The 24,201-nt window shown below is 48.7% G+C and overlaps 11 protein-coding genes across 11 annotated transcripts; 8 read left to right on the top strand and 3 right to left on the bottom strand.

Annotated features, from left to right (window-relative positions):
• Positions 1-503: 503 nt before the first annotated feature.
• AtWU_07096 (S-adenosyl-L-methionine-dependent methyltransferase) lies at positions 504-1,852 on the top strand (the record flags this gene model as incomplete). Its single annotated transcript, XM_035502205.1, has 9 exons — positions 504-556; positions 610-712; positions 760-778; positions 828-947; positions 1,011-1,030; positions 1,079-1,116; positions 1,172-1,315; positions 1,369-1,765; positions 1,811-1,852. The coding sequence occupies 9 exons, from the start codon at positions 504-506 to the stop codon at positions 1,850-1,852; spliced, it is 936 nt and encodes a 311-aa protein (XP_035358098.1).
• A 1,532-nt stretch (positions 1,853-3,384) lies between these two features.
• Positions 3,385-5,292, top strand: AtWU_07095 (dihydroxy-acid dehydratase; the record flags this gene model as incomplete). The annotated part of the gene is made up of 3 exons (XM_035502204.1): positions 3,385-3,796; positions 3,843-4,054; positions 4,105-5,292. The coding sequence occupies 3 exons, from the start codon at positions 3,385-3,387 to the stop codon at positions 5,290-5,292; spliced, it is 1,812 nt and encodes a 603-aa protein (XP_035358097.1).
• A 184-nt stretch (positions 5,293-5,476) lies between these two features.
• AtWU_07094 (cytochrome P450) lies at positions 5,477-7,263 on the bottom strand (the record flags this gene model as incomplete). Its single annotated transcript, XM_035502203.1, has 4 exons — positions 5,477-5,949; positions 6,000-6,608; positions 6,663-6,948; positions 7,006-7,263. The coding sequence occupies 4 exons, from the start codon at positions 7,261-7,263 to the stop codon at positions 5,477-5,479; spliced, it is 1,626 nt and encodes a 541-aa protein (XP_035358096.1).
• An 814-nt stretch (positions 7,264-8,077) lies between these two features.
• On the top strand, positions 8,078-9,730 carry AtWU_07093 (sister chromatid cohesion C-terminus family protein; the record flags this gene model as incomplete). Its single annotated transcript, XM_035502202.1, has 1 exon — positions 8,078-9,730. One exon carries the CDS (start codon positions 8,078-8,080, stop codon positions 9,728-9,730), a length of 1,653 nt encoding a protein of 550 aa, XP_035358095.1.
• Positions 9,731-11,383: 1,653 nt separating this feature from the next.
• Positions 11,384-12,943, top strand: AtWU_07092 (acid protease; the record flags this gene model as incomplete). The annotated part of the gene is made up of 1 exon (XM_035502201.1): positions 11,384-12,943. The coding sequence occupies one exon, from the start codon at positions 11,384-11,386 to the stop codon at positions 12,941-12,943; it is 1,560 nt and encodes a 519-aa protein (XP_035358094.1).
• Positions 12,944-13,541: 598 nt separating this feature from the next.
• AtWU_07091 (cyanamide hydratase family HD domain-containing protein) lies at positions 13,542-14,317 on the top strand (the record flags this gene model as incomplete). The annotated part of the gene is made up of 2 exons (XM_035502200.1): positions 13,542-13,761; positions 13,815-14,317. The coding sequence occupies 2 exons, from the start codon at positions 13,542-13,544 to the stop codon at positions 14,315-14,317; spliced, it is 723 nt and encodes a 240-aa protein (XP_035358093.1).
• A 641-nt stretch (positions 14,318-14,958) lies between these two features.
• Positions 14,959-16,081, top strand: AtWU_07090 (cyanamide hydratase family HD domain-containing protein; the record flags this gene model as incomplete). The annotated part of the gene is made up of 2 exons (XM_035502199.1): positions 14,959-15,595; positions 15,648-16,081. 2 exons carry the CDS (start codon positions 14,959-14,961, stop codon positions 16,079-16,081), a joined length of 1,071 nt encoding a protein of 356 aa, XP_035358092.1.
• Positions 16,082-16,496: 415 nt separating this feature from the next.
• AtWU_07089 (uncharacterized protein) lies at positions 16,497-18,037 on the bottom strand (the record flags this gene model as incomplete). The annotated part of the gene is made up of 5 exons (XM_035502198.1): positions 16,497-16,541; positions 16,604-17,424; positions 17,497-17,531; positions 17,677-17,894; positions 17,942-18,037. The coding sequence occupies 5 exons, from the start codon at positions 18,035-18,037 to the stop codon at positions 16,497-16,499; spliced, it is 1,215 nt and encodes a 404-aa protein (XP_035358091.1).
• Positions 18,038-18,843: 806 nt separating this feature from the next.
• AtWU_07088 (Zn(II)2Cys6 transcription factor) lies at positions 18,844-20,789 on the top strand (the record flags this gene model as incomplete). Its single annotated transcript, XM_035502197.1, has 4 exons — positions 18,844-18,903; positions 19,046-19,585; positions 19,640-19,783; positions 19,866-20,789. The coding sequence occupies 4 exons, from the start codon at positions 18,844-18,846 to the stop codon at positions 20,787-20,789; spliced, it is 1,668 nt and encodes a 555-aa protein (XP_035358090.1).
• A 224-nt stretch (positions 20,790-21,013) lies between these two features.
• AtWU_07087 (uridine kinase) lies at positions 21,014-22,097 on the bottom strand (the record flags this gene model as incomplete). The annotated part of the gene is made up of 3 exons (XM_035502196.1): positions 21,014-21,602; positions 21,657-21,755; positions 21,817-22,097. The coding sequence occupies 3 exons, from the start codon at positions 22,095-22,097 to the stop codon at positions 21,014-21,016; spliced, it is 969 nt and encodes a 322-aa protein (XP_035358089.1).
• A 906-nt stretch (positions 22,098-23,003) lies between these two features.
• Positions 23,004-24,062, top strand: AtWU_07086 (nucleolar domain protein; the record flags this gene model as incomplete). The annotated part of the gene is made up of 1 exon (XM_035502195.1): positions 23,004-24,062. The coding sequence occupies one exon, from the start codon at positions 23,004-23,006 to the stop codon at positions 24,060-24,062; it is 1,059 nt and encodes a 352-aa protein (XP_035358088.1).
• Between the last annotated feature and the right edge of the window lie 139 nt (positions 24,063-24,201).

Raw genomic sequence — 24,201 nt, 5'->3', positions numbered from 1 at the left:
TCGAATGTAAGTTTCCGTCATCTCGTGATGGGTTGGTGTGATGGGTGAGTGTAAAAGTTCCATTGACATCGTGTCACTCAAGTAGATGCCCTAGGTATGAAAAGGAAGCGACAATATGCAGTCGAACTGAAATAGCAACCGCTCAGGCCCCGGCTCTTTCCGTTGTGGGACTTCAGTCACTTGCTCCGCTAGCCGCGCCACAAGGAATATAGTATGATGGGTGAATGGATGACTGCTGTAAGGCAGTTATTTCCTGCAGGTGCTGGAATAATCCGGAGTAAGGTTGTTCGAATACCGATGCAAATCCCGAGACACACCGAACCTTATCGGAAGTGGATGCGCTTCCGCGGTTCGTGCCTGAACCTTTTTCTTCCAAGTGACAGGCGCAGAGTAAATGTCGTGATTCTATCTTGAAGTTTAAATACTGTTAGACCCATGGATTGGAAAAGGGAAATTCTCTTTGCTCTGGTGTTTAGTCACTTAGAAAGTGGGTATTTACAACTATGGGAGACAATATGTCAGACTCAGACACACTGGACCATGAATCAGAGCGGGAGTACGTATTGATGTCTTGATCACTATTTGCAACAACCACTGACCGAAAGACAGAGAGACAGAGAGTTTTGACACTGAACCTCATCCGAATCTGTACAGACATGGCCGGCGCTACTCCTTGACACATTTGGAGCAGCACCCGTGGCCGATTGACGAGGTGAGCCCCTTGCCTGCATTGGGAATGTGGCAGCTAATAAGTCGAAGATAGAGAAAGACAGACTCGGTATGGGTTATCCTTTAAAACATAATATTCTCAGCTGATTTTTGAGTAGAGGAACAACACGTTTTGCTGCGTGAGCTTTTCGCGGATAGATTATACCTCGCCCCTCTAGAGTGTCCGCGAAATGTTCTTGATATCCGCACCGGCACTGGCTGCTGGGCTATGGAATGTGGTACGTCCAAGCCGTACCCCCCCCCAGTTTTCTCCAATCAAAAACTAAAATATCGTACAGCAGAAAGATATCCTTCGTCGACTGTAAGTCTGATTATGGCCCGCGTTGAAGAAGTGAAACTGACCAGTTAGGTTCGCGGCATTGATTTAGTAAATATGCAAGATGAATGGTATGTCTTCATTTTGAGGCTTGGCGCTTTCAACTTCATCCCACTAATGATACAGGGTACCACCGAACTGCGAGTTTTGGGTCGACAACCTCTGCCAACCAGGTTGGCATACCCAATACACAAATATCGACCTTGTTCATATTAATCAGATTCAGGGTGATCGCCAGCTTTTGTCGCTCCTACTGGAAGGTTCATATAGGTAAGTGCTCTATCAGTAGGGATTTTGTCCGCTAGACTAACTCATAATATTAGCTGCTGCGCTCCAGGCGGTTGGGTGGAGATACGTGATATGAGAGTGCAGCTGGATAACCCTGGAGAAGATAGCCCATTCCACAATTACATCCGGGAGATGGCGACAGCCCAGGCCAGAGATGGTCGCCAGATGGATCTTCCTCTTCACTTCGGAGCGGAACTCACTCGGCATGGATTTACCAACGTCACTGAACGTAATTACGACATACCTTTGTGCACTGAGGGCCGCGATAAACTGAAAGAAAGAATCATACAAAACTGGACGACAGGGCTGGAAGGGTACAGCTTCACACTACTGGAGAAGCATCTTGGGAAGAACTTCACGGAAACTGTGCTAATGTGCGCTTCTGCGCGTCGGGCACTAAAGGGTAAGATTGAGGGATATTTGCAAATGTCGGTGAGCTTCCTCCGTACTTACTGGCATACTTCTAACACTTCGCAGACAAGTCGTGTATGGACAAAAACCGGGTTAGATGAGTTATAGAGCCAATGAATGCAATGAGATTTCTGCATTAGTATCAAGACCATATGTTGTGTAGTGTATATATCCTAACCGCGGTAATCGCACTATTTCATAGAAAGTAAGGATGCAGCTGGTCCAGGAAAGCTTGCTCATCCCGCGTCGGGCATCTGCTGTCTCAGGAACTATATAGCTTCTAACTATTCTCGGCATATCCCCCGTGATGTGTCACAGTAAAGTTTCACCACCAGCGCATGTGACACAACAAACCCTCACAAATGCACTCACGGATGAATCTCTTCAACTGAAAGTCTTACCTAAAAAGAGAAGGTTTTCTTACTAACAAATTAGGAATTGGTTTCCCATTCAAATAGGTGATTAAGGCTCATGGCATTGAAGTATTCTTAGATCAGCACTACAGATAGCCTTATGACTTTCTTACAACGATATCTTTGATCTCTCTTGAAGAAGATTACGGGTCATAATTCCGACAACAAGGTTATACCCAAACTCCTATCTAATCTATGGGAGTCCAAACAATCGGCTATGCTGTCGGGATCGGAGAGACTAAAGGGAGCTCGACCTGGCCTTTGTCTGCAGTTACTATTACTATCTATTCTTCGGAGAAAAACTTTTTCTAGTAATATACAATTTGTAGTAATATACAAGCAACATCATCGACATTAAAAAGAAGTTATTCCTGAAGTATTGCTTGTTACTCCCAACGGAAACACTATTGAATTGTGATTGCCAAATTATAGGGTTGAATGATCTCGAAAAGCCTCCATCAACATGCTTCTTTTACCACACAGGAGCAGCATAGCCTTGGAAACTTGAGATAAACTGGAATAGAATGGACCAAAGAGGGTAAAATAAGAGAAGCGCTACACTGGATATCTTTCATGGATACAAATACCGAGGTTCCGGAGAATAGAAGGTAGAGCGAGATAGTGCTATTCCCAGCAGCGGATCGACTCCGTCCCCGAACACGGATGCGCTCCGCTCACTACATTATCCGATGAACATGCAAGTCATACTATATCTACAACATCAACATCAACATCCCCATATACACTACCTCAATCAATCAATACACTTCACAACATTAACCCCAATAACTCCATCATGACTCTATCCACACCCCTTCTCACCACAACCACCACAACAACACCCCCAACCTGGACCACCCTCCCCAAACCCTCCGCCAAACACCCCCCAATCGATCAACCAAAAGCGCGGCAAACCACTCGACTCCTTTCTCGAACGCCCCGTCTACATCCAATCCCTAAATCTCCTCTTCCTAACCGACATTTCCTACGGGCAATCTTCACCCTCAACCCCACCACCACGCAATGGTACAGTCTGGCGTGATGTCCGCACAGGGCATCGGCTCGCTGCCGCATCCGACGGAGCTACTCCGTAGACTTCGGCTATGATGCTTTGCCGAATGCCATCATTGTCATCCTTATAAATCCCACACCAGAACAGCGTCAATGCGAGGAAACACTTATCCAAACTTGTTTCAAAGGATCTTGTAAGAAAACATGACCGGAAATATGGAAGCAACAGAGCCTGAGAACCAGGATTACAACCTCCAGCAACCAATCACCTCTACCACAGGTTTGCGACAAGGACTGACATCATATGGAGATGCCCATTTCTCTCTGTTCCTGAGGAAGGTATTCATCAAAGCACTAGGATACTCAGAGGATGCGCTATCACGTCCTATAATTGGCATAATTAACACCGGCTCTGGATTCAACCCCTGCCATGGCAACACTCCGCAGTTGATCGAAGCCGCCAAGCGAGGCATCCATCTTAACGGTGGTATTGCCATCGACTTCCCGACCATTAGTCTACACGAGGGATTCTCGCATCCGACGAGTATGTTCCTTCGAAATCTGATGAGTATGGATACGGAGGAAATGATCCGTGCTCAGCCGGTCGATGCTTGTATTATGATTGGAGGTATTTCATCTATTCCCCATGAGTCGAATGATGCTAAAACCTGCAGGTTGTGACAAGACGGTCCCAGCCCAGATTATGGGAGGAATATCGGCAAACAAGCCCGTTTTGCCATTGTTGACTGGGCCAATGATGCCTGGAAGTCACAGAGGGAAGCGAATTGGAGCCTGTACCGATTGTAGAAACAATTGGGCTTCTTTTCGAGCTGGAGCTATAGACGTCGAAGAGATTACCTCCATTAATGAGGAGCTCGCGCCAACGGTTCGCTTCAACCTGCCTTCTTCACATAGATCACAGCTAATTGTTCATAGATCGGAACGTGTGGTGTCATGGGCACAGCAAGCACAATGGCGTGTATCACCGCCGCCTTAGGACTTACTCCTTTGCAGGGCGCTTCAGCACCAGCTGTTTCAGCTGCAAGACTGCGTATAGCGGAACAGACAGGTGCTAACGCAGTAGCCGCTGCGAAAGAGAAGAGAACACCACGACAGATCCTGTCAACCGACTCATTCTACAATGCCGCTGTTGTTCTCCAGGCCATTGGTGGCTCGACAAATGCCATGGTTCACCTGATGGCCATTATTAACCGACACCCTGATCTCATCGGCACAATCAACCTCAAGACACTTGATGAAATCGGCCGAACCACCCCCCTCCTAGTGGACTTGAAGCCCAGCGGAGACAATTATATGACCGACTTCCATAACGCCGGAGGAATGCTATGTCTTCTGCATCGCTTGCGACCTTTACTTCGTGAAGCCGCGATGACTATTACGGGCGAGACGATAGGAGACATACTAAACCGAACGCCGTTCCGGGACTTCGAGTATTCGCGCAAAATTATCCGAACACTCTCCGACCCGCTCTGCCCGTCTTCTTCATTGGTCGTTGTGGCGGGCAATGTAGCCCCCAATGGGGCCGTTATCAAGGCATCCGCTTCCAAAGATAAACGCCTCCTACGGCATAGAGGTCCTGCAGTGGTGTTTGAGAACCCCCAGGATCTTGCTAAGAGACTGGATGATCCTGAGCTTGAGGTGACTGCTGATTCTGTACTCGTTCTGCGAGGCATCGGACCGATTGGGAACCCCGGGATGCCTGAAGCGGGTATGATTCCGATTCCGCGCAAACTGGCAGCTCAGGGAGTGTCGGATATGTTGAGAATATCAGACGGGAGAATGTCTGGCACGGCTGGGGGGACCATTATTCTGCACATCTCTCCTGAGTCTGCAGTACCGGAGTCGCCGTTCGGTGTTATTAAAACGGGCGACGTGATTGTCTGTGATGTGGAGGCTAGGTTGCTGCAACTGGATATTAGTGAGGAGGAACTTCAGGAAAGGATCAAACAGCGAAAGCAAGCACTCACGGGGTCGGAGGAGTCGACGTGGAGGAAGAGACAGCATACAAGGGGATATAGGGGGCTTTATGAGCGGGAGGTCAACCAGGCGCATCTGGGAGCTGATTTTGGGTTCCTGACTGCAAATGGGCCAGCCAGTGTATAGATGGAATACGACCGACAAACTTCGACTCAGGTAGCTATGTATATTGTACGCCACCGAACAAAGAGATACATTCACATGTGAAGCAACGATTCAGTCTCCCAATTCCCTGGTCGTAAGACGTTAAACTCAGTCGATTCAGTCAATCTGCCCTTCATTTTCTCCAGTCTCACAAGTACAAACAGAATCAAACAGCCATACAAGCAACTGACGTTAGAAGCTCCTCCATACCCTCCTCAACTCCAGACCGTTTCCTAATAAGCAACCGCGTAGCAGGATCGGGATACATATCCGAGTCAATAGTAAAGTTCCTAGGCCTGCCACACCCATCCGGAAACCTCATATCGTAGCAGATGAGCATATGCGCCAGCATCATTTTCATTTCATTAGCGGCATAGAACCGGCCAGGACATGCGAACTTCCCGTAGCCAAAAGCGAGGTTATTATGATCGGTCATGACGAAGAGGTGTCGTTGAGCATTCTCTGGTTCCTCGCGCAGTCGCGAGTAGCGAAAGGCGTCGAAGGAAGTTGACCCATCGCCTGGCACTCTAGAGGGATCGTTCAACATGGCATTAGAGGGGACAGCAATGCGGGAGCCGACTGGGATGGAGACTCCGTTGGAGAGGGTGATTGATTTTGGGAGGATTCGGTTGAAGGTTACTGATGTTGTTAGTCATGGGCATGTGATAGAGTGGGCAGTTGTGACGTACGCAGGAAAACGGGATTAAAACGCTGCGACTCTTTCAGTAGACTGTCCATTTTGCGCAAGTGGTTGACCGTCAACTTGCCCCAGCCGCCTTCGGCATGTAGCACATCTACCACTTCGGCTCGAAGGGGGGCCAAATATTCTGGGTGCGCACAGAGATCATAGATAGCTTGAGTCATGGTTAATGTTGTGGTGTGAATGGATGTCACGCTTAGAATCAACATCCGTTGGGCTAAATCCTCGGGCTCTGCTTCCTGGCCGGTGGCTGCATCCATCATCCATTGCAAGATGTCTGCAGGTTTTGCGTAGCCTGCCGGCTTTGCAGCCTCGATTTCTCTACGTTCACGTACTATCTCGCCGACTATGCGACGAGATGTTGCCACATTCTGCCATAGATGGTGGTAGGACGGTAGCAGTGGAGCGACAAGGGGCCTGAGAAAGCGGGGGAAGAAGCGCAATGCCATGCCCGTGAGGAAGAGGTTCTTGGTGTATTCCACGGTGGCTCTAAGCCACTCTTCATTACGGCCCTCCTTAGGTCCAAGGAATATGCGGGAGGTAATGCGGGTGATGATTCGCGAGAGGATTGGCATGATGTCGATCGTAGTCCATTCGTCTTTTGGTATCAGTTAGCAAACTGTTTGTGGTGTGAAACGACAGGATCACAAACCAGCACACTTGGGCATCTCCATTTGCATGGCAAATTTCAGCTCCTCAATCATAACAGGGACCAAAGAGGGCAGATTTGGAGTAAGTTTCTGTTGAAGGACTCGGTTTTGCAGATCACTACGCAAGAAGGGCATGCCATGCGTATATTCACCAGGGTAGTCTTGGACGAGAGGGGGCACAGACCCCGTAGCATCGCGGGTCAAGGTACGAATCTCATCCATGTATTTGCTGGAGACGAGCAGAACATCGGTTCCGACTCGCCGCACTTTGAACATGGTATCTTTGAACTGAAAGGGAGGTCAATTGGCAATGTCCGAACGAAATTTTGAATTGTGATTGCTAACTTGCTCATATCCTTCTCCAATGATCCTTCTGCTGCCCCGGATAAATCGAAGTCGCACTAACCAGGTAGGTTCCCAAAGGCTTCGGTATCCGACAATAGGTGGCTGGCCGGTGGTATTCTGCTTTTTCAATGCAGGAACTGCCAAATACCAGAGCGTATAAACGCCCAGAATGATCCCCACTAATGCTGGCGACAAACCAATCGCGGCTATTGAGTGGAGATCGGAGAAGTAATCCGATGGAGTTTCCGCCTTGTTCATATTGCTTATGTTGTGGTTGTTGTCCGAGGGCATGATAGATCCAGAAATGACTGGCAATTGAAGTGGGTTTATATCCACTGACATGCAACACACCAGACCGTTTCTACCGAGTAAATGTCCAGCTGAACAGTGGAGTGGTTCCGTGTGATGAACATGCATTCTTCAGCTCTCTGCACCCTATTTTGCCCTTTCCAAGGCAGTGGGGCCGTGCTAGCTTGGCGGCAGGATACATCGAACAATATCTATGCGGTGAAGGGGCAACTTTGCAGATTGCAGAAACTGTTCAGCTGCCGCCTACGCCTAATACGCAGTGCCAGCTGGTTATGTCCTTTCGAGACAAACTCTAATTGGGCCCTTGCAGGACCTGCAGTCTGTGTCACCGCGCTCAAATGGGACATAGCCTTGCCATTCATGGCACCGGAAGCTGAAACTTTTCACTTGGAAGCCAATTGGAACACGAAAGAAGCATAGTTCTCTTCTATCCAGACTCTGTGCCCGGTTTCTATGCTTAAAGGGTGCCCTACATGCGATCTCGTTGGCTGTCATTTCTGGAGGCACTTTATTCCGACAGGGAAATTGACGATCCATCTTTGCCAACTAAGCTGACACTTGTAATGCTGCCAAACAAGGTTCATGACCTTTATATGACCGTTGCAGATGAAAGATTGGTGAAGTACTGACCTTGGATATGGCCAGCATGATCGTTGCTATGGTATAAAAGGGTGCCATGAGTGCCCCATAAGGTATTGGACATCATTATGCCTCGCTCCTACCAATCATAAGACTCTTATCTTACTTATATCTATTACACACCATGGGGAACATCATCGGCAAGCCAATTTCCAAGATACACCATTCTTTCTATCTCTCATGGGTCAACATATGGCTTTCTCTGCCTGATCCCATCCCCGACCAAAACACTACCGATCTAACCCCTACTAAACAAGCTGAAGTGTTCCTCCAGGAAAGTTCTTCACCTCTCCCAAGCTACAGCGCTCTCAGAAGGGTGGCTTCGTCATTTCGCCGATCCCTGGCCAACGGGCAGATGCCCCTTGGTGGCGTCGACGCCCCCAGCTGCAGCGTGACCAACCTCGCGTCAACAAATTACAATCCAAACTCAAATTGCACTTGCAGCGGCCTTTACCCAGTCCCAGCTAATGCAGACATCACCTGCATTGTCGAACGCGCCAGTTGCACTGCCATCCAAAATACCCACCAGGCGCTTCAAGCCGTCCTCAAGCGAAAGTCCGAATGGAATACGACATCCCTCTTCTCGCCGCGAAACCTTATCGAAGCGGTAACCGAGCTTCTCTTGGCCAATGTCAATGTGCAAGATCCTCCAACGACATGCCAGGGTCCAGCAGAACTGACCAACCTGCACAAGATACGAGCCCCAGATCGTCGGCCAAGTCCCCAAAATGACACCGTTGATGTCATCCACCGGCAACTCTACCCCGCAGCGGAAGACGTCAAATTCTGCACCGATGCCAAGTACTACTTCGTACTCGGCGCCATTTATAGTGATCCCGCACATGACGGGCTGATACGCGCCATTGCAGACGCAGGTAATGATATCCTGGTCGCCGATTATTGCGAGGTAGCGGATGAAGCAACCCTGAAGGTACTACAGCAGACTGGCGCAGCCGCAGTAGCATTCCTCAAGCTCTGCGTGCTCTCAGGACTCTTCTCAGAGTGGGCATTCGATAACATGATGGCTTCAATGCTGCATTTCCGTGTCCTCGGATACTACCGCGACCATGCACGAGGCCGTTTACCGGCAGGTGTATACGGAAGCCGGATGACCAGCCTGACGGCTCACCGGTACGTCGACCTAGGACTGTTCTTCGCTGTGGCGTCTGCCTCGGTGTGGACGAAGCGGCAAGTCAATGAGACAGAGTACACGTTGTTGAGTATCGCCTGCACGCTAATCAATGACCTGGTGGACCTCCGCAGCGATACTGCGCGGAAGCAGCGGGAGAATGTTGTGTTACGCGGAGTACGAGGAAATCTGTGCGAGTACTTGGACCGGGTGATGTTCGAGTGTCTTGAGACAGCTACGCTTGTCGTTCAGATGAATTCGACGTGCGCGTATGTCTTGATGGCGTTTTGTAATTGGGCTGTGATGAGCTCGCATCATAAGGTGTATGAGGTAAGTACGCAGGTCTCTGAGGTTGGGAAGCATGATGAATGTTTATCACGGTCAAGGGACCATCGGCGGGCGTATCGGGGGCTTTTGCAGGCGTTGGCCCCGTATGGGACTTTAGGGAAGAAGGCTCCTAGGGTAGGGCAGACGCGAGCGGAGTTGGATTTCCGGTATGGAGTATGTCGATCTTCGTCTACGATGCATGCAGCGTGGCTGGCTGATATCACGAGAAGTCTTTTGGAGCCGCGGACTTTGAGGAGGATTGTGGATGTGGCGCACTTTGAGTGGACGGGGTGTGAGGGTGAGGTGGATTATTGCCCGTGATAGAGTATATTGCAGTTCGTAAGTTGGTTTTGTGCTGGGTTCCACTTTAATTGTTTCATTCTGTTCTCTCTCTCTCGTGTTCTGACCTTGATATATTACAATCTACTGGGCATACGCTGGAATACTATCGCTTGAGGGGTCATCATTTTGACCATCTATGCGGCGCAGTAATCAAGCCTGAGAGATATAGTTGTTTGTACATAAAAGCTACTCAGCTCTAGTATTCATCTAAATCTTTATAACAGGAATAGAAGGGAAAGAGCAGGAAGAGAATATTATGAATAATTTTGAGTGATAAATAGCAAGAAAAAGTGTCGAATGAGGAAGGGAGAGAGTGTGAATGTAGGAGAGTAAAGTACGGGGTAATTAGCAACCGAGATTTATGAACATGTGATGGATCTCGTGGAATTCGACAAGACCAGTTAGCTAGTCAGTTAGCTTGTCGAACTGATTAAACTAGCAGACGATAATAGCCCGGCGTCGGAGAGATGTCCGTTGATGGTGGAGCAATTGGATTAGGTCCGTGCATTTTGCGACCGAACATAGGATGGCTGCCAGCACTGCAGCAGAGCTGTTGTGACTTGTGAAGGTATGGAAGTTTATGCAGAGGCTGCTAGACTACTTAGATAGGTCTGGACCGAGGGCTAATATCCGACATGCTCGCTTATCCCGAGGGAACATCAGCCAACCAATTTTTGGCATCCCGTCAATTTGGCTTTAACACCAAGCTTCAGGTCTATGCCTGATAAGGAAAAGGTAACATGTCAGGCGTCCCATGTGGCTGCCGCAGGGAAATGAATTGAAATCGTGGTGCCTTCCAGCTGGACGCTGGACGTGTCGAATTTTCCACGGGGAAGCAAACAACTAGTGGGAAAATCAGGCATTCCACTTCTCATCAGTCATCACAGATATGAATGGCAACAAACAACAAATCAAAGGGGATAACCAGCCCCTCTCCACTGAAGATTGGGGGGAGCCAACTTGGGGGCCAAAAGAGTTGACTGGTTCATGGCTGATCCATCCAGCATTCCGATTGCGTTGGTGCCCCCACCCCCTTCCCGGCCATCGGATTTGATTTCCAAATCCCACCATCTCTTGTTATATCAATGGTTTTGCGGGTGGTTGTTATGATAGACAGACCCTCAAAACAGAGCAATAGTAGACCTTGTTTTCTGTTCTCTGACTGAATCCAGTTGGGGAAGTTTATCCCCCCTGAATAACCCCCAAAGTTGCGCTTTCTGACCACCTGGAAATCTGACAACAGCATCCTTCAGCTCTTCTCAGCATCTCTTGGGGCCGATCCCCATCGGATGAACATCTCTTATGCCTCATTAGGCATGGCTGAGCTGCATGTCAGCGGAGTCCCAACACCCAAACCCAATCCTTCAACCCGCTCCAGGCCTGCGAGGCCATCACCATCGCCCGCCTTGCAGCAATGTGCCCCGGTCGCATTCTTTCGTTTCATAATCTCACCCTCGGCCAGCAGTCATCCTTCGTCTCGCAGCTTCTCCCTTCCTTTTTCTGTTCTTTTGCTTCCCTCCCCATCGCAGGCTGTTTAATGCCTGCTGAAGTATCCATGATATGATGCGACCGCTACTTCTCCCCCTATTGGGGGTATTTCTGCAGACCTCTTCTGCATCCAATCCCTATGTAATGAGCTGGTCCTCGCAGGCCTACGGTCCAGATGGCCCGTGGCAGGCCGTATCCGTCGACGTGGGCAGCAACAAGCAGACGGTCGATCTTTACCCCGGTGCCAACTATGCTAGCACGATCCTGATGAGCACTCTCTGCACGAACAAAACTCTGTCATCCACCTGCTACGCCGCTGAAGCAGGCACATTCAATCAAAACACCTCCACCACCGCCTACACCACTCCCAGCTCGTGGGAAACAACATACTGGGCTGTGGAGGGTGGAAGCAAAGAATCTGTGCTCGGCGATGAAGTCACCTTAGGGTCGTTTGTCGTTCCCAATGTGAGCTTCGAAGCCATCTACCAGACATATCAGACTTATCCCAATGGCATTGCCTATCCCGTCTCGGTTGGCAGTCTGGCCCTGGGGGGTCCGTACCTCTCGGATACTGTCTCCAACTCCACCGTTCTCAACATGATTGCCGGGTGGCTTTATTCGTCCAACGACATCCCTTCCTACTCGTATGGAATGCATATCGGGTCAGTAGACCCAGAGATTGCGGGTTCTCTGGTCTTGGGTGGCTACGATAAGAGCCGTGTGATCGGAGACGTGAGTGCCCAAGGAGTAGCGTCTTCGAGTGGACTTTTGGAACTCGAATTGAAGGATATTGGGCTTGGGGTTGCTTCGGGTTCCTCACCATTCAGCTTCACCAACGAAAGTGGATTGTTTCTTCAGAGCAGTGGCTCCGTCCAGGCCAAGACGGTTCAGATCGATCCGACCAAGCCCTACATGTACCTTCCCCAGGCGACTTGCGATGCCATCACGTCCACCATGCCGATCTCCTTCAACTCTAGCTTGGGACTATATTTTTGGGATACCAGCAGCAGCGATTATTGGAATATCACGTCTTCTGCAGCATACCTCTCCTTCGTCTTCAACAAGAATGGAGTGAACAATCAGAATATTACCATCAAGATTCCCTTTTCCCAGCTCAATCTTACGCTCCAAGAACCGCTGGTTGATCAAAATGTCACCTACTTCCCGTGCTTTCTCACTACGTCGACCCCGGTGCTCGGTCGAGCGTTTCTTCAGTCCGCATTCGTCGGGGTTAATTGGTTCAACGGGAACAACTCTGGCACGTGGTTCCTGGCACAAGCACCCGGCCCGGATTATGCCAGCGCAGACATCACCCGGATCGCAGTGAGTGACACGTCGCTTTCTGCCTCTAACGGTACCTGGGAGGATAGCTGGGCTAAGTACTGGGGCATCAAAACGACCGACAATACGAGTAGCTCCAAGGGTGGCCTGTCTTCCGGGGCCAAGATTGGAATCGGCGTTGGTGTGGGAGTCGGTGGAGCGGTGTTGATCGCAGCGGGTATCGCCATCGCATTTTGGCTTCGCCGTCGTCGCGTAGCGAGTCAAGAGCCAGCAGGAGAGCAGCGAAGGTCAATGTTTAGAGGGTTTGCAGAGTTGCCGGGAGGTGCTCACAGTGAAGCGGCCAAGGAGTTGGATACAAAGATGCATAAGCCGCCGCAGGAGATAATGGGTTCGCAGGTGGTAGAGCGATACGAGCTGGGCTAATTCTGATCTTGTTACGTCGAGATATATCTACAGTATACTACATGATACCATATATGTGCGAATATAATACCTATTTCCTTATGTCATCATGTATCTTGCATACGTTATAGTTTAATCGATGGCTTTGCTCTGATAGAACCATTTACTGCAACTTTTAGGTTTAATCCGGATACATAGTTATTCAAAGTGACTCAGTTTCTCAAACCAGCAGTAAGCTGACTCAGTGTATTACTCATGAACACCACTCCTTCTCACCTCTTATGTACTGATGGATTGGTAAGTAGGGATTTGATCCTCGGAGATTGTGATTAGCAAAACACGTGGATCTAGACCCGATCGGGCGCGAGCTTGGCATCAACTCTATCAAGATGGCCCCACTCCAAAAGACTGCCTCTTTGGGGTATGACACCAGATGCATCCATGGTTTGATAGGGATGTAACATTGCCAGCACTATATTACAAATCCCAACACATAGCACCAAGGCCCATCTATATAAGATCGATCAACAGTCCCATCGCCCATCATCCTATTCACCTTCCACTCATCTCAAAACCCTCATCCTATACTCAGCAACCACCACTATACCCTTACATCAAGATGTGCCACGACAACATCTCCCTCAACGGCTGGACCAGCACTCCCGCCAACGCCGGCCTCATCTTCCCCGACAAGCCCTTCATCCACCCACCCACTCCCATCCCCATCACCGACATCCCGTTCCCATCTACCGATCCCCTCGTCGCCAAGACCCTCGAATCCGTCCAATCCCTCCTCCCCCACGACACCATCAACCACTCTATGCGCGTATACTACTACGGTACCCCTCCCCGTATCCCAACCCTTACCACCCCTCGCTAACCATCATTCAAGGAATGATCCTCCTAAAACAACAATTCCCCACCCACCCCCTCTCCCCCACAACCTGGGCCCTAACCTGCCTCCTGCACGACATCGGCACCGCTCCTACCCTCCTCACCGCAACGAACATGTCCTTCGACCTCTATGGCGGCATTTTCGCCCGCTCTATGTTAATCTCCTTCGACTGTCCCAGTGACATTGCAGATGCTGTAGCAGAAGCTATCATCCGGCATCAGGATCTCGGTGTCGATGGGAATATTACGTTCTTGGGACAGTTGATACAGTTGGCTACAATTTATGATAATGTGGGGGAGCATCCGCAGGTTAAGGACTTTGGGGAGTTGATTCATGAGGATACGAGGAGGGAGATAAATGAGCGCTGGAGTAGGGACGGGTGGTGTGGGGTGTTTGCTGATGTGCTGTGCGTGGAGGTGCGGGAGAAGCCGTGGTGTCATTCGACGCATATTGTCGGGTTTGAGGGGAAGGTTAGGGGGAATAAGCTTTTTGGGGAGTAGAAGGAAGTTTTGGTTTTGAGGGGGTGAAGGGGGCTTGGTTCCACGGCATATTGCGTTCAGTTATGTGGTGATTGTGATATGAAATGCGATTGTAGGATATAGTCAATTGATATATTGTTTTCTCCAAGATTTGCTCTACTTACGGACAAAGAGTGTTCACACAAAGACTATGTTAGAATGTTGTAAACAAGGAAGTTGTAGCCCATTTATCCTTCTTTGTGTACCGTGCTGTCGGATCTATGTTGGCTCTATCCTCTATTATTCATTGTTTGGGTTGGAGCAGCCCATATTGGGATTAGGTTGTCTTTTTATCCGTGTATGGTTATGGAATTGAGAACCTCTCAAGTGGTGGAAAATGTTCTGCACCTGCCGTGGTGCAACCCTTTTCTTGTAGGATTATTGGGACCCGCCATGATTAGCTCGCGACTGCCATATAATTGAAAGAATGTCAATGGATATCATGAGAAACAAAGCAGAGAGGAAACTTTGGTGGCTGAGACCACCGTACTACTATTATATAGTGCCTCTGCCTTCCCACTGTTTTGTCCTCCATTCATTCCACTCAAAATAAGCAACAGCCAGCCTTCCTGGCACTCACTGAGCTTAGCAACCAACGTCATTAAACCACATCGGAACTCAACATGACACAGGGCTCAGGTAGACCGCTTGAAGAGCTGCCCGTCGAGCTCCTTCAATCGATCCTCGCTGCCGCGCCAGACATCAAAACCCTGGAGGCCGCCGTCATGACTGGACCCTGCCTGTATAACGCCTTCAAAGGAGCAGAAGAGTTCATCGTGCGGCCAGTCATACTACGCCAATTTGACACTGATCTGCTACACGATGTCTTAGCAACTCACGCATCCAGCAAAATCCAGGACTGGTCCATCGACCAAGCCGAAAAGTTCTTGACGCCATACTTTGCCCGCGACCAACACCATTTCGTCGACTCTATGAAATGGAAACTCTCTCAGGCTCGCTCGATAAACCGATTTGACGGGACCGTGCAGTACTTTGTCGACCGTTTAGCCACAAAAGCCTTGTCTATCTACACCTTCTGGAATGGCATAATGTCCCAAGGTGTTCCGCTAACCAAATTGGAGAGAAACCGGATTAGTCGCAGTCTGTATCGATTCGAAACATTTTGCAATTTGTACCCGTCCTGGAAATATGCACTGAGATCTGACACCGGCAAACTGTATGTCGATAATTTTGCACCATGGGAGAACGAACAATTAGTCTGCGTTTCCGAGTCCTTATATACAAAATTCATCCTCCCAGGTACGCTTCATCTTTCTTCTTCCATCCTTTTCTGATGACATCATCCTGTCAGAATTGACTCTGAGGAAACAAATTCTAGTTTTTTTGGACCCCAAACTCAGTTCTAATCGGCCGGAGCCTATACCTCAAAAGCCCTGGTCGATCTTTCAATCATACGTAGAGGCATACCCAGAGTCTCACTTGTTTAGCGGCCTTACTCATATTCGACGATTCGCGCTGGAGAAGGACACGGACTTACAACAGATTGCGCAAGTCGTACGTGGAACACGAGTCGATGGTATGGGGGTCGACTCTTTCATCAAAGACATGACTCGTTTACTCGGGCAGGATGAATCTCCTGATCTCAATAATTTTAGTCCCGAGGACGAAGAAAAGTACATCCCTCAGCCATGGTTCCGTGACCCAGACAGTGGGCCAGAAGATATATGGCGATGGGCCAATCTATGGCGCCAGCGGAAACACTTTTTTGCTGCTGGCAGTGCGTAAGATTTGCGGGTGTGGTTGTTTGTGATGTGGGATCGATGGCGCATTGACGAGTTGCGTGTTTTGAATAATCCGCGGCCGTGGTCTTATGGTGATTGGTAGATTTCTATCGAGCCTTGAGAAATATGACGGCTGAAATTCCCAGCATCGCTATATTCGTAAGGCAGACTAGCCCAATACTACATCCTCTTGGAATCTGGAGGTAGGGGATATTCCCATTGAATGCCCTGTGGTAATCATGGTAGTATTGTCTAGGTCCGGAGAGTGTGATTTTCAGCAGCCTACTTCCTTTGAATTCTTTTGCTCATATAGTATGCGTATATTGATATATCCCTCTCTATCCCCTCAGTTTCTGTCAAATTCATAACATTATCGCCCGAAAAAAAAGTTATCAATGATGCTTTATTGCGCCCTTCGCCTAAACGAAGCAGATCCAATCCGCACTTATAATGTCCCACGGATTCTGAACAATCAATATGACAACACCATCATACACCCACAAACTCAACCCTAATAAGGCCATACCTTTTCATGCAGTTCTCGTTGTTGATCGCCCTCGGCTAGATTTTTGAATTCGCTCTTAAAGTACTCACTCACCATCTTGGCATGCTCATACTCCTCCGGTCGAACCATCCCTCCGATCGGAATAAGCCCTTCCTCATCTAATTGCTGGACAATATTCGAAAGGCCTTCAATTAGCCCCCTTTCGTGTTCATGTGCAGCTAGCTCATCGGCTATAAAGCCAATCGGGCATGATGTGTCGTCTTGCCGGAGTTGGTCCCAGTATGCGGCAACCTTGATCAAAGACTCACGCAGTGAGAAAGTATCCTCGCGTTCCCAACATCCAGATATCAGATTGATGGGAAAGACTCGTGTCGATAGGTATGGGTCCTTGAATGCCTCAGCCCGGGATGGATTTACTTTTTCTGTTACTTTGTAGTAGTATTCGAGTAGCTCCTTTTCCCTGCTTCTTTGTTCTTCGCTGCCTGGGCTAAGCGAGACTTCCAGCATTTGCGGGTGAGGATGTTGTAAAAACGATGGCGTTATGGCTGCGAGTTGCCAGTCTATTATGGAAGTGATCTGGTGTGTTTCAGGGTCGATGAATACATTGTCGAGGTGGAGGTCTGGATGTGACAGCGTGTTAATGTTGTCATATTCAGAGCAGGGCTGCTTTGGTACTAGGTGTGGGGCAATGTCGAGATAGCGTTGGAGAAGAGCCAGGTACTCGTTGGGATTTTCTGGAGTCTCTATTGACCGGTAGTAGTTCATTCTTGGCTTTGCATGGCATCTTGCCCAGTTCAGTTCGTTACTTCCAAGAGCAGTCACGTAATGAATAGGGTTGGTCCCTGGACGGTTGTCAGTAGAGTTGATATCGAAAGAGATGTTCTACCTCTTTGGAATATGACTTTATGTCTTACATGGTCCTCTATCCAGTTTCATCAGATCTCTTTCACTATTCCATAATTTTCGGTCATTAGATGGTCCAATTGCGAAGCAGGACAACTGCCTGCAATCCTCTACCTTCAGCCCTGGCGATATGCTAAGCATAGTATCGAGGCCTTTAACATCAGGAACTGTCGAACGTGTAGTAGAGGCACCCTTGCATGGGGAACGATGCAGATGCCAGTTTCCTCTCTATTTCAACAACTTGGTCAATGATCACAAATTGTGAGAACCTAGACATTCGGCCCCAAATACTCCCAAGCGAATATCCTGTGGCCTTTTCCTCGATAATATATTCAGCTCCGACTGGGTTCAACCTGTCTGTAGACCAGGCATAGATGCGCGGGACCGGAATCCCCAAGAATTCGCGGACCTGGCATCTGCCAGCATCTTCAACATCGTATGAAGAAACCTGCATACAAAATGTTGAGTTGCTACTTCCGAGGTTGTAGCAAAGAAAGCAGGGCCGGCGTTAGGGTTGGGCAACCTAGCAACAAGTTGTTCACCATTATCCATCGTCAATACGAAGGCTTTGTTGTACTGCCCTTCCACACATTTTGACGGCTTCACGCCTGTTTGGTATAGTTAGCTGAACAGACTACAATTTTTCCAGAAGCTTGGATTTTACATCGCGCCCCCTTATGACAAGTTGATAGATTGGCTGCCTCAAGGAGGTTGTCTAGGTTGAATTCACGGTACCGTGCAGCCAGATGTTGGGGATCTCTCCTTCTAGTACTGTTATGAGACTAGTTGAACAAGCTCGAAATGTTTAGGTACATACAGCCATCTACATCGTTGATAACTGAACATTTCATCTTTATTCATGTGTACTTCTATGATTCATCAGTTTTAGTCGCACTATGAAGCCAAAAAGCGGTTACCTGAGCCATCTTCCAGGAGCCTGACTAGCACTGGCTTGGTTCCAGAGCATAGGGTTGTGTGGGTAGTGAAATGGTGTCTGACAACGCGTGGTACAGCCCTACTAGTGAGGAGAATGAATGATAGTCTTGGGGGCTGCATGTCTACATTGTGCACCATTGATTGAAGTGAAGGTCTTATCCCTGGATAATGTCGGCCTTCGATACTATTTTGGGTTGCCGGCACGTGGTACTAAGACGAGATAAGCTCTGTCACGTGAAATGCTTGACTCCCATCTTAGGCATCAGCCAAGCTCAATATTATCTTCTCCTTCAATTCATCCTACAACTCAATTCAATTGTCGGAAGTCTTAGTCTTTCTAGGGCCCATAAGGGTGGTAATAAACTCACAGTGATTTCCTACAGTTTCAGGCACACAGACATTCATTTTAGCATCCTACGAGGATGGTTTACAGCGGGAAACCAAGTCTAGCCTGCGAACGCTGTCGCCCGCGGCGCCTAAAGGTACCGGCGTGTCTCTAATTTGTGGTTTATTCTACTTTACCATCTTTGTGATTAGCCGTCATGTACATTGGCAGACGCGGAGAGGGGCAGAGTGAATGGTTTAAATGTTGAAATAAGCTAAACAAAAACTGCTATCTAATAGTGCGATTGGGGGAGACCAGCATGCTCCCAGTGCATTCGGGCTAAAGTTGACTGTCCCGGGTATCGATCTGCTTTGGAGTATACCTTTCGTGACCAAAGTCGTGATGTTATTCGCAAGGCACAACTCAAAGCCGAAAAGGAATCCAAAGAAATTAGCAAGCGACAAAAGCGGACCGTCAAGGGTGACAGCAACCAAATGCTGACTTACTCGCCTTCACCTTCCTCAAGCCTATCTCATCCAACCGCAGAACTGGCGAAGGGATATCTCTTTGTGAATTACATTGCCAAGGGTGATCGAGGGGCGTATATGCCGTATCTTTCGACTCTGACAAATCATTTGGAGAGCTCCGCTGTGGACGATGCTCTTACGGCTGCCGGTCTGGCGGCCTTGTCCAATATCCATAGGTCTCCCCAGATGATGTATACAGCCCGTAAACACTATATGGCCGCGTTGTCGCAAACTAATAACTCCCTCGGTAACGCGCATCTGTGTACGAGGGATGAAACTTTAGCAACAGTTGTGCTATTGAGCATGTTTGAAGTGAGAGATTCACCTGAGTGGCAAGCTGCTTTAGATTAACGAGATTTTTCCCAGGTATTGACCTGCGGCGATGACCTCTTTATGACAAGATGGATAAAGCACTTAGATGGCGCGGCAATTTTGATTGAGACCAGGGGTCGAGAGCAATTATCTCGACCGGAAGGATTGGTGCTATTCAGTCAGTTACGTACCCAGATAGTGAGTCAACCTAGTCCGATTCTTAGCTATATCTCTTTCAATGGGACAAATATAGAGAAGATACTAATCAGAAGCTGTCTAGGTGCTCAGTCATGTGTATCGGCAAAAGCATACCTCGGCAGTGATTCGTGGCCTCAGTCAAGAAGCAGCAAAATACCGACTGAATAAAGACGATACAATTATCGATCGACTGAGTGGCGTGACCATTCCACTCGGTGATCTCTGTGCAGATATCAAGGAGGGTACAATAAGTTGCCCTTCGGACATAGTGCGTTGCGCCTTAGAATTAGATGCACAGCTCCAATCGATAATGTCCGATATACCTGCTTCAATGGGCTACAGGACTGTCAACGTTGCCCTAGCTCACAGAGTGCATATGGATAACACTGTTTGGGGAGCCCAATATCACACTTACCGAGATATTACCGTGAGTAGCTTCTGGAACAACTATCGATCTGCCAGGCTGGTACTCCTGGAATTGATCGTTGAAGCAATCAGAGCCATGAAGACTCCTTTGCTCGGCAACACAAAAGAAGCACATCATCATGTATTGCGGCAATGCCAGGAAATATCCCGTCAATTAGTTGAGGATATTTGCGCAAGTGTGCCATTTCATCTCGGATCGGTTGTGGACGACAACCATGTCGACAAAACCTCCAGTCATTCAACCTTTCAGAGCTCGTCAGACATATATAAGCATCGTGCATCTAAGTCGCCTCGCTTGTTCTCTGGGTCTCCATTGGTGGTTCCAGCGGCCGGTGGTTTCGCCTTAATGTGGCCTTTGTTGATTGCTGCGGATTCTGGTTATGCCTCCAAGGAACTTCGAGCTTGGATCATAGATTGTTTAAGCAGAATTGGCCGTTCTATGGGAATCAACCAGGCATTAGCAATGGCACAACTGGTACGAGAGGGCGAGAGTACGCGGGCCTGGCTATCTCCAGAGTATTCTTCACCAGAACAAGACGACCGGGATGGGGCAATGTTGAACGAAGCCGGAGCTCTATAGACAGCTGACAACGCCTTCCGCTTCTCTACACTGATTTAGTATTATTCAGGCATGAAAAAGGCATGAGAAAGGTTTACGACTCTTCGACTTCTCAAACAACAAATGCTTTTGAATGAAAGATGGCAAAAAATCAACATTATTATCAAACTCTCAACTTCCAGTCTTTTGTTTGCCTGATTTCTCGCCACATGGTAGACGCAACCACCGGGAGCTGCTGTATTCGGCTAAACTGGCTCGTACCCGCCAAGGTTATGGGCATTGCGAGGATCAAGAGGCGAAGTATGGAACTGCATATTCCCGGATTGATATGACTTTTTCTGAGAACTTGAATCTGTCGTGTTCGCTGCGACTTCAGAACGAGGAGTAAACACGCCCAGCACGGTGTACATCAGAACCACAAGAAATTCCTCGATGGTGGCCATGCAAAGCCGGATAGTCACATTTCCATCGACCAAGGAAAATTGACGGTCATGGGTGAAATCGGTGAGAAGACTGTACAGCAGACGACAAGCTATCAATGGCGACGCTAACAGGACCACGCCGACGATACGCTTTTGGCTTGGTGCCATCCGAGGGAGGTCCCTGAATGTTGTCGACCACAGGATGCAAAGCACGATGTATATTGCGAGGAACAGAATGATCCCAGCTTTGGTTTCGTTTTGTCCTTCAGAATGTTCGGATGTGTTCGACGAGTATTGATTTATTCCGCCGATGATCGAAAGAATCAACGCAATAAGGGCTGGGATATGGAGTAACTGAACGACTTTGCTGCGACCAGAGATAGCGGTTGCTTTCTTGTTATAGATTCCTAGACTTAATACAACTGTGTCAGCGTCAAAATTTCCCGGGTTAAGTATTGGATCTTACATCTTCGTTGCGACAATGCTGAAGGAACTCAATCTCTGCAATAGTGAAGTGGCTTGAGAGCCTTGGGCTGATGGCTCATGGTTGCAAATCTCATCGAAACTGTCAATTGTGAGTTTCTTGATGGGGTCAAATTAACAAGGTTGTTCAGGAGATAACATACACTCTCTTCAATAAGCCAAGACTAGACAGCAGCAGTGGAGAGAGCCCCACTGACTGCAATATGATAGCCCACTCCACATCTGAGGTGTTGTCTGGATGCAAATCACTGAGGATCTCCATCACAGCACCTGCGATTCTAATTCCGCTGAATATGAAGAGGTAGATCCACCCGAGCTGTCTGTGAAAGCCATGGCGGAGGACAACGAAGAGAGTAACCAAGGATATGGGTATATAGACGATTAACTCGGCAATCGCAACTCCTTTTTCTGTGACGACAGTCATTTTTGGTATTGATCCAACTAGTACGCGGACAGAATGACACGATAATTTGCACTTTCTTTATCTTCTGAGTGACTCGAATGATTCAAAATCTGTATCATCATAGCTCCGAGCTCCAGCATGGCCGGATGCGACTTTTATAGACAAGCCATCCATAAAAGTCTACCATGCAAGCCTTTTCTTTCACGAAAGCCTTTGAAGTCTCGTATGTCCGTACGAAACACATTACCGCTTTTGGCAAGTATCCTCGTTCAGTGGCTGAGACGTGGCCCTACAAGGACAAGGCAGCAGCATCGGATCGGAGGAATTCTCCGTGTGCTACGTTAAAACACCGTTCTCGACTAATGCCAAGCTACGTAACAAGAGGCTTGTCTGAGCGCGACCCTTTTTCCTAATATCATGGGCAATGCCTAACTGACGTGGGGCTGAGTCCACATTGCGAGGCTTCGTTTTCTTTGACTTTTTGAGCTCCCGGCTACCCCGCGTTACCGCATCGGGAAATTTGATTCGTCTCTACGAATCACCTTCCAGATTAGGGCTAGTCCCATCTGCATATATGATGCTGTTACGATTGGTCAACTTTCTAACTGACGGACATGGAAATATGACTGCATCGGGATACAGTTACGTGCAACACATTTATCCTATTACATGCACTGCCAGAGAATCATGGTTTGGGCACAGAGGCTCAGAGTGGCGCAGTTCAGTGCTGTCAATGCGTCTGATGTCAGTACTTATCCGAATTGATGTTGTAAAAGATCAAGAAGTTGGGCAGAGACCATATAAATATCACTGCTCATCTCAAGCATTCAATTGAAATCTACACTGCCCATCTGAAACATTCATCTTTTGTCTAAAAGCTCAGCTGAGATTACCCAGAAGACCCGATAGCTTCAGCTTCACATCAAGATGCTATCCCACAAAATCCTCTCCCTAGCCTCCCTCATAGGGCTATCTCTAACCCTCCCCAAAACCAGATCCCCCAAGCTCGACTCCAACCCCATCCCTGGCGAATCCCCCCTCTTCGCAACATACACCGGCAGGCCCACCCCCATCCCAGCCAACTACACCCGAGTCATCCCAGCAACAACCTCCGGTCCCGCCGGTCCCGACGACCTTCTATTCCAAAACCTCCTCAGCGCCGAATGGATCATCTACTCCTTCTACCAACAAGGCGTGGAAGCCTTCACTCCCTCCTCCTTCAGTGACCTCGGCTACCCGAACAACACATACGACCGCATCGCCGAAATCCGCGACAATGAAGCCGGCCACATCCGCATCTTCCAAGACGAAATCTCCTCTACATCGCTGAAACCGGGCCCCTGCAACTACAGCTTCGGCTTCGACAACGACCCAGAAACCTTCCTCGCCCTCCAAGTCTATATCGAAGTCAACAGCATGGCCTTCCTAACTGGCCTCGTCCGCGAATCCAACACAACCGATACCAGCTCCGCACTTGTCGCCGTTGCCGAGGTCGAGACCCGTCACAACGTCTGGTCCCTCATTGATGTCTGGGATGTGAGTCCCTTCGCTGGACCCGCAGATACGGTGTATCCGTACGCGAACCAGATCCTGGCGTTGACGAATTCCTTCGTCGTCTCGGGGAGTTGTCCTTCTGAGAACCCGGAGTATCCGTACCCGAATCAGAACTTGCCGGGGATTGGGTTTGTGGCGAATACTACTACTGGGCATCCTGGGTCGAAGATTCAGTTGGAGTTTAGTAGTGATCCCGGGTTTACGGAGGGAGGGGATTACTATGCGGTGTTCTTTCACGGGGTGCTGAATATCAGTGTGGCGTTTGATATCAGCACTAATGAGACGGTTATTCCAGGGGAGTTTGATAAGGGGGCTGGTATTATTGCCCTCGCTGTGGCTAATGAGGCTGGGGCGCCGACGGAGGACAGTGTGCTTGCTGGGCCGCTGTTGTTGTTGCAGCAGCCGGAGAAGTTGACTCTTTTGGAGCCTTGATTTAGTTGTGATGGATGAGATGGGGTGTTGGTATTGGGTTAGGGGATAAGCGACGAAGTGATGGGTGTGGGGGATGAGTGAGATGCTGTCATATTCATGACGATTATTGATGTGATGTCCAATTGCCATGAGATATTAT

The sequence above is a fragment of the Aspergillus tubingensis genome (genome assembly GCF_013340325.1).
Source record: "Aspergillus tubingensis WU-2223L DNA, scaffold_8, whole genome shotgun sequence".
In the NCBI taxonomy this organism is placed as follows: domain Eukaryota; kingdom Fungi; phylum Ascomycota; class Eurotiomycetes; order Eurotiales; family Aspergillaceae; genus Aspergillus; species Aspergillus tubingensis.
This window is presented reverse-complemented; position numbering and strand designations above follow the sequence as displayed.